Source organism: Gracilinanus agilis, chromosome 1 (genome assembly GCF_016433145.1).
Source record: "Gracilinanus agilis isolate LMUSP501 chromosome 1, AgileGrace, whole genome shotgun sequence".
Classification (NCBI taxonomy): domain Eukaryota; kingdom Metazoa; phylum Chordata; class Mammalia; order Didelphimorphia; family Didelphidae; genus Gracilinanus; species Gracilinanus agilis.
This window is the reverse complement of record NC_058130.1, coordinates 746,653,891-746,668,772: the sequence shown is the minus strand read 5'-3', so window position 1 is coordinate 746,668,772 and position 14,882 is coordinate 746,653,891. Positions and strand designations below refer to the sequence as shown.

The 14,882-nt window shown below is 41.2% G+C and overlaps 1 protein-coding gene across 1 annotated transcript in view; it reads right to left on the bottom strand.

Annotated features, from left to right (window-relative positions):
• Window positions 1–1,749: 1,749 nt before the first annotated feature.
• LOC123232317 (transmembrane protein 132D-like) overlaps window positions 1,750–14,882 on the bottom strand; it is a 1,040,749-nt gene continuing 1,027,616 nt past the window's right edge. The window contains exons 7-9 of the mRNA XM_044658730.1: window positions 14,119–14,392; window positions 6,653–6,844; window positions 1,750–2,937 (exon numbers count right to left, since the gene is read on the bottom strand). Of these exons, the coding sequence (XP_044514665.1) occupies window positions 1,750–2,937; window positions 6,653–6,844; window positions 14,119–14,392 (1,654 nt within the window). The remainder of the gene's footprint in view (window positions 2,938–6,652; window positions 6,845–14,118; window positions 14,393–14,882) is intronic.

Sequence of the window (14,882 nt, the reverse complement as noted above, 5' to 3'; positions counted from 1 at the left end):
AAGTGTTCACCAGGAGTCAGATATTGTGCTAAGCCCCAGGGGTACAAAGAAAGGAGGGGAGAAGGGAATTCTTTCTCTCAAAGAGCTCACATCCCAGTTGGATTGAAGGAATAAATATGATGACTTTTTAAGTAGACAAACTTGTTTTTTTAAATTAAGTTCTGAGTTTCGCTTCCATTTATTCATTCATACTCTCAGACCTAGCTTCCCCATCTTGGTATCTATGGGGGCATATCTTTAGATGAGAGATACCAGAGAGCAGACTCACAAATGGATAATGAAATAGCCCAGTGATCTTTTCTCAAAAGGTAAGGGGAGTAAGGTTATACTGAGTTCAGCACGAATAACACTTATCCCTCCTCCCCAGCCCCAATCAGCTACTTTATTAAAATGACCACACGGGAAGTAAGTACCAAGTGACCCCAGATGGCTTGGTAGAATGAATTCTGTGAAATGATGCAGAGCTGGAAGATAGGAGTTACCCAAAGGTTAAGGATGGTTTCCCCAGCTTAGCAAAGATGTAACTAGGAATTCTGTTACTCAGGGAAAATCCATTTGAATAGGAAGGTAGGAAGAGAAAGAGTTTGTTCCTGTTGGGTGCAGCTCCCCACCGAGTCTAGCCCAAGCTCTGGGCCTGGCAAGTAGTTGGGGTGGTTATGCTATGCAGAGAACTATAAGTCTCAAGGGTGGCAGCTGAGAGGCCCACTGTAGGGAGGAAGCTATCTCTATAGATGCCAGCTACCCTTGAGGCCCTTATCACACCCTGGTTCTAGTTCTGCCACCCAGCACACCCTCACTGAGGGCTGTCAAGTCTCCTGTGACCAGTGACTAAACCATTATAGAATGGCAGGATTGTGGATGAAGTGTGCAAATTGAAATGTTAGAGATGGATGGAGTGAGGTTGCTAAAAAGAAAGTGGTTCTTTGAACCTAATCGGAATTCTGTGTCCAGTAAATTGATGTGAGTGTACCATCCCTTACCTTAAAAACTAAGACTACTCCAAAGAGCCCCATGGAGTTTATTTCTCATTATCTCAATACACATATGGTTACATCTTATTGGCACACTTTTCCCCTCTTTACACCAAGAAGATAATTGCCTGCCTTTTTGGTTGCCAAGGTCTTTCCCCCTCAATCCTTTGGGGAATATGAAGTCACAGCAGTCACTTCTCATTGTCTAGTGTGAAACCAATCTCTGTCCACTATCAGTAATGTTCATGGCTAGATATTCCACTCTTATTTTAGCTGGTGTGCTTCCTTTCATTGATCCATTAAAAAAAAACTGAGCCTAAGTCCTGTTTTTTTTCTCCACAGTCTGTATGGGAGCTACTTGGATTTTGTAATATCCAAATTGCTACATTTTTTTAAAAAAAGAGATGGAGAGAGAGAGAGAGAGAGAGAGAGAGAGAGAGAGAGAGAGAGAGAGAGAGAGAGAGAGAGAGAAATTGTTCCTTTCTGGAATAGGTCATTGAATCAGATCTTATTTTTGTCTCCAGTTGTGAAAATACTGCCATGCTGGGCAGACACCAAATCAACCTAACTTTGGGTATGACTTTTGGAATGGGAATTCCTATCTTCACTGACTCCAGAACTTCATCCTGCTGACTTCAGGTGGTTTTCTGGACTTCAGCTGATGATGTTTCTTTTCTTTTGTCCTGCCAATTTGCTTCCTTCTGGGATGTCCTTGTGCCCCACTACCCAAAATTAAAGGCAGAAGGTGAGCAAAAAACAAATGTTCGTTTGTGTCCCGTTACACCTTTTCATGTAACCTTTCCATGTAGTTTGTCAATTCTTTACATTCTCCCAGATCCATGTCTTGGCAAACCCATTTTATGTCATCCACACTGCTCATCAGGATGGAGTTAACTGTAGGGCATCCCTCATCTGGGGAAATGGTGGTGAAGGTAGTAAATTTCACCCTTTTTCTCTTAGAGGTAGGGGAAGCTGTGGGCTCACTTTTCTGGTCTTTTCCATCAGCGAATGGAGATTCTGAAGACCTGAAAACCTGGCCATTAAGACTCTTTTGGGAGTTTGTATTGAGGAGGTATTTACTCTCCTCGAAATCCACCCCTCGGTCAATAGCAGTGATCTGCTCTTCCTGTGGGGATGGAAAATGCAGTTGATTCTCCAACAGTTCTGTCCGGTTACTTAACCCAACCCAGTCATGCGAATGACTCATGCCTTCTTGCTCCTCAAAAGGTACCTGCTTATGCCTGTATTTCAATGCAAAGGTCACACAGTTTATTAAGAAGACCAAAATAGCAAGGCAGAAGACACCCAGCAGAGCATACATCCCAATCTCTAAGTCGCTTAGGCCCCTGGGTGTCTGCACTAAGTCATTCTCCTCCAATTCCCCATTGTTCCTTGGGAGATCGACTTGGGCAGGGAAGCTGGTGAAGTCCATGGGGATGGTCTGTAGGTGGCTGTTATCATCTAAAAGATTTTCTTGCTTATCCTTCTTCCAGTAGATGGATCTGTCTGTTGTGGCTCCCCTACCTTCCATGCGGTCCAAGGAGAAATTGCCGAAAAACTGTCCATCTGGCCTCATTCTTTCTTGCCAGGTTGTTTTAGACCTCCTGTCACTGGCATGGGTTTCCAAGTGACCCCTTCCCCCACCATGTCTGCTGTCACTGGTGTTGGGATTGGCATCATTCTGGCCAAACTTAACTTTAATATTTCCTGTTCCAACAGCTAACACACTCTTCCTTTTAGACTTCTGGCATGATTCACTAATCACCATTTCCACTTTTACCAGGGCACCCTGCCCTTCCTCCATTTCAGCAGTAATTACAGGCCATTTGAATGTGGGGTCTTGGTGGATAGAGACCACCTTTTCATCGAGCGATGTCACCATGAGAGAAAAGTCCTTCACATCATAAATATCCAAGGGCATGACTGAACCATCACTGAACTGGATCCAGCAACTTATGGCAGCTTCCTGTTAATAATAAAGCACACATACAAATCACAAATTAACAACAATAAAATCTTACCGAAGCTCACCCCAGAGAACAAAATTAGGAAGCAATGAGTAGAAGTTAAGAAGAAGGGGGCAGCTGGGTAGCTCAGTGGATGGAGAACCAGGCCTAGAGATGGGAGGTCCTGGGTTCAAATCTGGTCTCAGACACTTCTTAGCTGTGTGACCCTGGGCAAGTCACTTGACCCCCATTGCCTAGCCCTTACCATTCTTCTGACTTGGAGCCAATACACAGTATTGACTCCAAGATGGAAGGTGAGGGTTTAAAAAAAAGAAGTTGGGAAGAAGCAATTTTAAATTTGATGCAGGGGAAATTTCCTACCTAGAGCAATCAACTTGTGAAACTGGCTGCCTAGAATGGAATATCCTTACTATAGGTTTTCAAACTCTAGAAGACCACTCACTGAGGACGTTACAAATAGGATATGAATTTACCCCAACCCACACCATTCCAATCCATCCCAGCTCAACCCAGTCCAATCCAACCCAACCCAACCCAACTCAACCCAGTCTAACCTGATCTAATTCAATACCTTTATTAAGTGCTTATTATATACAAGGCACTTTGCTAAGTATTGGGAATTCAAAGTAAAAAGTAAAAAGTCCTGTCCTAAAGGAATCTCTAGTCCTTTGGGAATGGGGAATAAAATAAGTACACAAGTCTGCAAATATTTAGTATATACAACATAATACAAAGTCATTACAAGGGAAATATTGCTAATAACTGAAGGGATTTGGAAAGGCATCCCATAAGAGATGTCACCTGAACTGTATTTGGAAGGGAGTGAGGAATAATAAGAGATGGAATTAAGGAAGGAGTGAATTTCATTTCCAAAAGGACAAGTGTGTGTGCTGGGGGTTGGGAGGAGGATTGAAGAACGTCATGGAAGCAGAACACATTGAACTAGATCTTCCCCGAGGTCCCTTCCAACTCTGAGATTCTGTGACACCGTGATTCTTTCTCTGCAGTTGATCCCAAACCACGGGACAAAAGAAAAACAAAGGGTGAATTCTCCTACTCCATCGAAATAAAAGGCAAAACCTACCACAGCTAAGAAAGAATATGAATTTCTATGAAGACATAAAGTACATGGCCACTTTTAAATGCTTGGTAATAAGATTTGTTTTTCTTGGAGGTGTTAAAAGAAAGATGTGTCCCCTGGGTGGTACGGCTTCTACTTTTGCAGGATAATAAATCACATGTCAAACAGCATTACTGGTTACTGGGGTTATTTACAAGTGTTATGTGTTTAAATGAAAAGAAAAACACAATATTTACTACATTATTTTATAAGCTGCTTTAAAATCAAAGGCTCCACTTATTACTCATAACAAACATCAGAAGACCCAGTCTGAGGAAGGATGACCCCGTGGTTCCATGTTTCCTGGCTTTTATTAGGTCTTGATGGCTCCATAATGGCAAGTGTACTTTCTGTATGAGCCTGGGGTTCATCTGCTTTTTTTGGGGGGGACACTAACGATCAAACCAGCCAGACTCAGAACTATCTTTATGTTATCTGCTTCTTTAGGGCCAATGATAGGTCTAAGCCTGGGGGGCTACATTCACTTGTTGCCCTAATCCCATTTGGAATATTGGCCTTCTCATGCCCACTTTGATGAAATAGTTGCCCACCAAGCCAGACCATATAAGAGCAGATAATCATCTTCAATTTCCAGGGGCTCTATAGTTTCAATTAGGACACCCTTCTGGCTGAGATTGACCATGTACTGGTATTTGAATATAATAATAACTGCCATTTCCATAGTGCTATAAGACTTGCAAAGTATTATATGTTATCTAATTCGACCCAACAATCTTGTATTGTGAGGGTTATTATTATTATTACCACTTTACAGATGGAGAAAGTGAGCCTTGAAGTTGAATAGTTTGTCTAGGGCTATATAATTAAAAGATAGTGAGGTGGTACAGTGGAGAGAGTGTCAGTCTTCATTCAGGAAGACCAGAGTTAAAATCCTACCTCGGACATACTGTGTGACCCTGGCTAAGTCTCTTAATCTGTTGGCCTCAGTTTCCTCATTTGTTAAATAAGCTGGAGAAGGAAATGGCAAACTACTTTAGTATATTTGTCAAGAAGTCCCCAAAGGTGGTTATGAATAGTCAAACATGACTAAAGTGACTGAACCAACAACAACAATAATTGTCTAGGGGGGGTCTCAAGTCAACAAACATCTTTTACATGTCTGCCACGTGTCAGACACTGTACTAAGTACTGGGGATGCAAAGAAAGGCAAAAATACCACGATGAATCCCTACTTTTAAGGAGCTCACATTCTAATGGGGAGATAACATGCAAACAACTATGTACAAATAAAAGATAAACAGGATAAGTTAAAGGTAAACTCGGAGGGAAAGGGTAAGTATAAAGGGGGATTGGGAAAGGTTTATTGTAAAAGGTACAATTTTAGCTGAGACTTGAAGGAATTCAGGGAAACCAAGATGTGGAGATTATTTATTTAATTTTTCTGGGTCTCAGTTTCCTGATCTGTAAAATGAAGGGGTTCACACTGGGTGTTCTAAAAGTGCCCTTTGACAGGGATGTTTCTGGTGGGCAGCGCTCCAGTCATGCCACCACAGTTAGGGGTCTATGAGAAATCAAAGAAGTAATTCAAATGTATTTTTGATTCTTTGGAACTAAAATGTCAAAGCCAAGTTGCATGCTGGGCCTAAATGTCATCAAAACCAACTCTGGAAGAGATTTCAAGGTAGCCTGTTTAGTTCTTTATGTCAGGAGTGGATTAATGTGCTGGCCTGGTTTCGAGCCAAGTCACATCAATTTCTAAACTCTTCCCAGAAAACAGATAGGTATCTGATCTTTATCACCCAGTAAACATAGCCTTGCTTTCTATTTCCCATTTGGGATCTGTAGCTTGAATCTCTTCGGGGTCGATGGGCGGCCCTCAGCAAGAATTCTGCTCAGTTACTGGGATCATTGACCCTCAAGTGCTTTCTGAATGGCAGCCACTGCCTGAAAAGCCAAGAAGCTCAACTACAGCAAAGAAGGATTAAGAAACACCTGGTCTAAGAGCATTGAGTGATTATCTGTGAGCACAGCAAAATATGACGGGAAGTTCATGCTCTTTAGGTGCCAACTCATTACCTGACACTCTTTGCTGCTGCAGAGGAGCAGCAAGAAGCCTAAGCCAGCTAGATCTTAGAGGAAGGTAGTTTAAACCTGGCTCTATGAGGTGCCTAGAGAAATGCCTGGCATTTTATGAGAGAACTGGCTGGCATTGGGAATCACAAGATCTTAAGTTGGAAGGCGTTTCAGCAGTCCATCCTATTCATCAAGACTCAGAAAGCTTTGAATTCCAATCCTGCCTCTGACACTTGTAAGCTATGTGATACTTGGTAAGTCTCTCTTTTTAAAAATCCTTTAACCTTAGTGTTGTTTCCAAGGCTGAAAAGCAGTAAAGGATAGGAGTGACTTGACCAGGATCACAGAGCAAGAAAGTGTCTAAGGTTAGATTTGAACCTAGGACCTTCCATCTCTAGGTCTCTATCCTCTGAGTCACCTAGCTGCCCTGTACTTCATTTCTTTCCACAATTTTTTTGAGAACTCCCTCTTGAACACCTATGGTGACAGGGGTAGGGGAAGGTCTAACCAGGATGGAGTTTAGAGCTGAAATCCCTTCAGAATGGCCCAAGCCCCAGTACCTGCTTGGGTGTCTGTAGTAGCTCCTGAGCTACAGAGGTGGCAAAGATTGCTCGGTTGCTTCCTGGGCTGAGCTGCAAGGAGAGGGAGAGCCCAGTCACCAGCTGGACCCCGAGGTCAGTGATTGTCACCTTCTCATCCAACACAGTCACTGTCTTCTCAGCCAAGATGGCATCAGACAGCGGGGACAGGATCTGAACAGAAGAATCAGCATTACAATTATTTTTTCTACTTATTCCTCTTAGGAAACAAAACAAAACAACCCCCTGGCAAAAGCAACAAAGAAGAGAAAAGACATAAACCACAGTGAATGCCAATCAACCTTCCATTCAATATTGGATTATTACAAGGCAACACCATTTGTCACTAGTAGTAGAGTAGAAAGAGGGATTGAGATTTGGGGGATTTGAATTCCAATCCTGGCTCTGCCATTAATTATCTGTATGACCATAGGAAAATCACTTCACCCTTCTAAGCCTTAGTTTCCTTATTTGTAAAATGGAGATAGTAATATCTGCACTATCCAGGGAAGTTATGAGGAAAATGATTTGCAAATTGTAAAGTATTACTTAAGACACAGGTTAGACCTGTGGTGGCAAACCTATGGCACTTATGCCAGAGGGGGCATCCAGAGCCCTCTCTGTGAGGACACCTGCCATCACCCCAACACAGAGTTCACTAGAGCTCATTACTAAAAAGCCAGAAGGATATAGGGCTGGGCTTCTCTCCTTCCCCTCTCCATACTTGCCTAAAGACATCACCTGCCCCCTTAAAAGATTTGCCATCACTGGCTTCGACCTAGAGGGAATCTTAGAATTTTTCTACTTATTAATAATAATTTAAAAATTGCTAACATTTATATAGCTACACATATGTATTATAGCATATATTATTATGTATATTATATACATGTATATAGAGAATGTAAAGCCCATTATTTATTTAATGATAATAATAGCTAGCATTAAGGTTTACAAAGGATAATAAATATATTACTTCATTTGATACTCCCAATGATCTTGTGAGGTAGGTGTTATTATTATTCCCATTTTATGGATGAGGAAACTGAGGCAAAGCGAAGGTAAGTGATTTGCCCAGGGTTACATAGCTAGCGTGTCTGAGGCAAGTTTTAAACTTAGGACTTCCTGAACTCTCAGTCCACGGCTCTATTCAATGAATCATCTACTGGTCTACAGTTGTCATCTCATTTGATTCTTACCCTGTGATCTGTGATCTCTTCCTGAATTTAAATCCAACCTCAGATACTTAATAGCTGTATGACTCTGGGTAAGTCACTTAACCTTGTTTGTCTTAGTTTTCTCATCTGTAAAATGATCTGGGGAAGGAAATGACAAACCACTCTAATATCTTTGCCAAGGAAACCTCAAATGGTATCATGAAGAGTCAGACACAACTGAAAAAAACTGAACAACAGTAGCAACATGTGATCTTTGTCAAGGCATCAAACTGTTCCAGGCCTTATTTCCTCATTTATAAAATGAAGGACCCGGACTGGATGGTCCCAAAGACTCTTTCCAGTCTTTAATCTATAACCCTAGGACTTTCAGTGGCAGCAGCACCAGGACTTCAACTGGACTTCTGAATCCAAGTCCAATCATCTTCCCACTTTGTTATGATGGGAGCTATTATCCAGTACTTATTACTTTGAATAGTGGACCAGATATTGTCTTTACATTTGGGAATATTATTTAATACTGGGTTCAAACCTGCCCCATGCCTTTAAAGTACTTATAAAAATAAGAATAATTTAATAAAAATAATAATGGCTAATAATTAATATCAAATAAATACCAGTTATTTAATGAATAATATTAAGAACTAAAAATTTGATTAATTGATAATAAAATATGATCAATAACACATGCATTAGTTATATAGTGCTTTGAGGTTTGCAAAGCACTTCATGTATATCTCACAACAACCCTGGGCATTTCGTGAAATGATCCCCATTTTACAGATGAGAAAACTAAGGCTCAGAGTTTCAATGACTCACCCAGGATCATGTCGCAGCTAATATTTGAAGCAGTTCAGGTTTTGCTGACTCCAACAGTAGCATTGTGTTCATTCCCTTCCTCCCCAATCTCAGTATCTCTATATGCCTATAACTGTATAATGAATCTCATGTTTATCCCATCAGGCCTTTAGCAGAGAACTAAAATAAAGGGTCGCATGGAACAGGCATTGCCATAGAGAAATATTTCTTCAGTGGGGGGAAGCTATTTGGGAAGGTTTTATTTATTTTAATTTATTTTTTGTAGCCTGAATAAGTAAGTGGGACAGGATTGCAGTTGAAACAACTCTTTGGAGACCTGCTTTTCTGGATTGAATGGGTTATACTGAATTATTACTGAAAGTTTGACCTCATGGGCATCTGTCTCTCTCTGAATTTCCCTTTCAGAGCTGCTGCCAGGGAGATTTATGAGCACACATGTTGAATTGTACCTTGAGTCCCCAAACTCCTTAAGCCTTGATACCAAAGTTGGAAAGCTCCATCTAGTCACCCTCATCAATTCCCTTGCCTGCCTTTGACAGGGAGAGATGGGTTGTATGTTCTTAGGTGATGGCAGATGAAAAGACTTGTGCCACAAGGGGACAAGGAAGCAATAAGGAGAAATGCTTGGTGCCCCCAAGGCCAGGGGACTAACAATACTCTCTAGCTGCAACTAAAGATGGCTCTGTTTTTTAATGTTGGAAGAGAGGGTGCATCGCTATTAGCTTGGAAGATTGGCGCAGGATAGAAACAGGACTCAGTATCCCTCAACAGGAAATCAGACATATTTAGAAAGCTGAGAAAACCTCTGAATGTTTTATAAAAAGTATTAGAAATTTCTGAAATTTGTATCACAAGAGATGGGAAGGGGGCATCTTTTTAACAGCAGTGCTCTTCCAGTTGGAATGCCAAAGAATATGATGAATGAAAATCATGAGTCACAGAAAGGTAAGAATCAATATGATGTCACCTATTGCTGACAATGAATTATATCAGAGAAGATCGCAGATCCAGAGCTAGAAGGGAACGTGGAGGTCATCTAGTCCAAAATGATTTTATAGATAAGGAAGAGAGACTCATAGAGATTATGAAATTGCCTAAGTTCACACAGTTACTTAGTAGCAGGGAGAGGATTTGAACTCGGGTCTGTGACTTCAAGTTCAGAACTCTTTTCATTCCATCAACTAGCTCTAGATATGGCTAGAAAAGGAAGTGAGAGGGAGCAATCATGTAGCCAGAGAAAAGGATAATTGGTTGATATCGCTGATACTTCACCGATATCTAGAAAATATCAAGTGATCTAGTAGGAACCCCCATAGGGACCTTGGGAAGAGAAATTAGGGGGAAACACAAGCAGGCATTATAAAGGATGAGAGGGTATGGATCTGTCCCATTGGAAGAAGTGCCTATATCAATGAGGTAAATTCATGGAATTAATATAGGAATGCTGCATCAAGAGAAACAAGATGATCCTGCTAGTATGAAGGCATTATTGAGATGAGAATTAATATGAGGAATAATAACTTCAGTAAAATAATAACATGTTCAATTCTGGACTTCACATTTTAAGAAAGATATTGATTAAGCTAGAGAGCATCAAGAGTGAATAGACAGGAAAGGTGAAAGAGCTGAGCTCATGCCATATGAAGACTGGTGAAGGACAAGGGGATGCCCGGCTCAAAAGAATACTAATAGGAAACGTGGAGTGTCACAGAAGAGGGAGAAGAGGTGAAGATTAGATACCACGGGCAGGAATTGTTGAGTCCAGTTTAGGCTCCATCTAAGGGGCAACTTCCTTATAGATTAGAGCTGTACAAAGTAGAATGTGTTGCCTTGGGAAGTGGAGAGTTTGGGAATTCTTTAAGCCAAGGCTGAATGGCTACTTCTCAAGTAGAGGTTTGCTTTTTAGTAGAGTTTGGACTAGATGGAGGATAATGGCCCAAGACGATGCTCCATGATTCTGTGAAATACTGTGATGGACAAATACCCAGGACATCAGTGGTTGGGAGTCATAGCCTCCCTCTTCCCTTACTGAAGATCCTGAAAGTCTCAAATATGTAGTTAGGTGCTGTTTTACTGATAAAATGTAAGCTCACTGAAGGTAGGAACCATTTTCCCCCCTCTGCCTTCTCAACATTTAGTGCAGTGCCAGACACACAGTAGGCAGTTCATTAATTCTTGCTGATTGTCAGATCAATTGATGTCTTCCAATGACAAACTATATAAGACTTCTTCCTACTCAAGCAGTCAACATCTAATCTTCATAGAGTCTGATGAGCTTTGGAAATGAATCATCTTCCTCCACTCCTCTACCACTCGGGACATTTGTTCATAAATGATCGTTATCATTATTTTGTACTGGATGGATGATTCCATTGGTGCAAGGAACTCCCAATGAGAAAACTTCTCCTGCCAATGTTGATCAGTACCTACTCTGATAGAAAGATACCTAGAGCACATAGATGTTAAATGACTTGCCCAGAGTTACAGTCAGTACACATTAAATGTGGGGTTTGAAATCGAGTCTCCCTGGTCTCTAGACCAGCCCTCTCGCTATCATGCTATGCTGCCTTTCAGTCCCAACCACAGTTGCCTTGATTCAGGGAACCAAGGTCATATAGTAAGTGCTTAAGGTAGAATTTGAACTCAGGTTTTCCTGGTTCTAAATTCAATATCCTACCTATTATGGTATATTGTCTCATATCCAATTGGCCTAGAACAAATGTTGCTAAATTGTTTTTTTTTTTTTTATAAACCCTTAACTTCTGTGTATTGGCTCCTAGGGTGGAAGAGTGGTAAGGGTAGGCAACGGGGGTCAAGTGACTTGCCCAGGGTCACACAGCTGGGAAGTGTCTGAGGCTGGATTTGAACCTAGGACCTCCTGTCTCTAGGCCTGGCTCTCAATCCACTGAGCTACCCAGCTGCCCGTAAATTGTTTTTTTTTCATAGCAGTCCATGCCCCACTTCAGACTTCCATCTCTCTAGAAATGTAAAGCCTTTCTAAAGAAAAATATACTAACAGTGTGGATGCTTTGCTTGGTCTAATTGGGGAATGATTCAGACTAGAGTTGAACTCAAACTCTTTCTGAGGCTGGGTTAATTCACGTATTCTTTTACCTGATAGTTACCTGTGGGCAAATGGCCAATGAAATGGGCCCAGAATTGAATGGGCATAGGAGATTTATACAGACAAAGTTTGGAAAATTATGTAATTCTTTTTTAAACCCTTACCTTCTGTCCTCAAACTGATACTAAGTATTGATTTCAAGGCAGAAGAGTGGTAAGGGATAGTCAATTGTAGTTGTGACTTGTCCAGGGTGACATAGCTAGGAAGCATCTGAGACTAGATTTGAACCCAGGATCTCTCATTCACAGACCTGGTTCTCTATCCACTGAGCCACCTCCCTGTTCCAAATGATGCAGTTCTTATAAATGACCCTAAGCTTTTATTAAAGGAAAGGCACATCTTTATTTTAGTTAAAAATTTTTTTGATATTGATATTTTTCCTGTGATGTTCTTTTGGCTATAGACATAGTACACTATAGTCTGAAGAAGGGAAGTTGAGAGTCACCCAATGGACAATAGAAAGATGCATAGTGCATAGGAGTTGCATGTAACACATTATAAACAAGGGACTGGCCAGGATGTCATCTAAGAAATTCATGACTAAAATGAAAAGATGGACTTAGGACAGTGATGGGCAAACTATGGCCCACAGGCCAGATGTGGCCCCCTGAAATGTTCTATCTGGCCTCAAGACATTATTCCTAATCTGATTAATACAACGAGAGAAGGAGACAATACAATGAAACTTCAAAAGAGTTGCCTTATAAACAGACTGACAGATGAGCATTTCCTTTCCTTTGGCCCCATCTTTAAAAAGTTTGCCCATCACTGACTTAGGAGATACAAGCAGTGTTCTCCCCTGACATCCATGCAGTGTCAAGAGACTGAGAGCCAAGCCCTGGGCATATCATATGGATTTCTGGAAGGATTTATTGGAGGACACAGATGAGAGCTGTACACAACAGGCAGGTATTGATTGATTTCAATTTGCATCACTGGATGGATTAGCAGATTCATTAAAGCTGAATAACCTGTGTATTTGCTCTATTTTCCTTTGTTCATGAGGGCAGCTACCTGTCTAGGATAACTTGGCCCTTTCCCTGAGCACTCAGTACAGTACCCTGCACATAGTTCCAGCTTAATGAATGAATAATTATTTAAATGAAGTACTTTAAGGAGAGGATGACAAGATGATAATATGGAGTACAAAGGAACAGATTATGGTCAAGATGAGAGCAGGACGGCATGGCTAGTTGTTTTAGGAAATTTATAACCAATTTCCCATCTCTACTCTTGGAAATTCCTTGTTTGGTAAATGTGTTCTTCAGATATGTCCAAATCTCTGTAACCCCTATTTGGGGTTTTCTTGGCAAAGGTACTAGAGTGGTTCCCCATTTTATCCTCTAGCTCATTTTGCAGATGAGAAAATAGGCAAATAGGATTAAGTGACTTACCCAGGGTCACACAGCTAGTAAGTATCTGAGGACTGATTTGAACACATGAAAATGAGTTTTCCTGATCCCAAGTGCAGTGCTTTATCCAATGTACCACCTAGCTGCCAAAGTTATAGGGACACTATCTTAAAATATGTTGGGAATTTCAAAGTTGTATCCTAGAAAATGACAAAGCCCATAGTCACGTGGGCTTCTGCTCTTGTTTAATGTATTTTAGACAATGACAGTTAATAACCATGTCAAAGTCAAGGTTCTACCAGCGTGGGGAACTCCCTTATAGAGTACAACATATATACATCTCCATCTCTCTCTCTCTCTCTCTCTCTCTCTCTCTCTCTCTCTCTCTCTCCCCATCTATCCACCTATTTACCCACCCACCTATCTATCTATATCTATCTATCTATCTATCTATTTATCTATCTATCCATCCATCCAACCATCTATCTATCTATCTATCTATCTATCTATCTATCTATCATCTATCTATCCATCCGTCCAACCATCTATCTATCTATCTATCTATCTATCTATCTATCTATCTATCTATCTATCTATCTATCTATTTGTCTGTCTGTCTATCCATCCATCTGTCCAACCATTTATCTATCTATCCATTAATATCTATCTATCTATCAATCTATCAATCTATCTATCTATCTATCTATCTATCTATCTATCTATCCCTTGAGAGCTGCTTAAGGCTCAGAGGGATCCAGTGACTGTCTGTGGTTGATGTCAGAGGTATGTATGATTCAAATCCAGGTCTTCTTGACTTTGTTAAGAACTCCACTCACCAGGATATATAAAAGGAGACAGCCTCCTTTTTGGCCCTAGATTTTAATCCCTCAAGAGTGGAATTCTCATCTTTGGGCAAACTCTCTTACAGGGCAGGGCTGAGGTAGAGAATCAGAATCTCAGCTCTCTGGACTTCCTTACCTGAATGGTAGTCATTCCAAGCTCCTGCCCAATCAGAACTTGTCCTCCTTGTAGCTTGGCAATCCTTGGCTCGTCCACCTGCATGAAATTGTTCACCAAATCTGTGATGTCCACTTGCCAGTCAGAGCCCAGCAGGTGGGCCAGCTGCCCTCCAGAGTCAGAGGCCTCAGCCACAAACTGAGTAAGGACACGCACCATGGCATGTTGGTACTGAAGAGCACAGCCTTTGCCACGCTTCTCATCCTCTTCCTCATCATCGCTGTCCCGAACTGGCCTGGTAGAGTCAGAGGGGAGAATAGGAGCCATTATTTTCCTTTATAGAGTCTAAGCTACTTGAGGAAAAGATATTGTTTGACTTTTTTTCATTGTATTTCCAGAGTGCCTTAAGTATTATAAGGTCTCAAAAGTGTCTGTTGATTGCTTTTTTTTTTAATTTAATTTTTTTATTTTAAACCCTTAACTTCTGAGTATTGGCTCCAAGGCAGAAGATTGGTAAGGGGTAGGCAATGGGGGTCAAGTGACTTGCCCAGGGTCACACAGCTGGGAAGTGTCTGAGGCAGGATTTGAACCCAGGACCTCCTGTCTCTAGGCCTGACTCTCAATCCACTGAGCCACCCAGCTACCCCATGTTGATTGCTTTTTGATAACAACCAAGAAGTCATTAGGCAAGCTACGGTCTAAAGCAGAAGTGTCAAACTCTTAGCCTACTGCCACAAGCCAGTCAGCAAGACTCCTAAATGGAAACAAATTAAAATATAATTGAG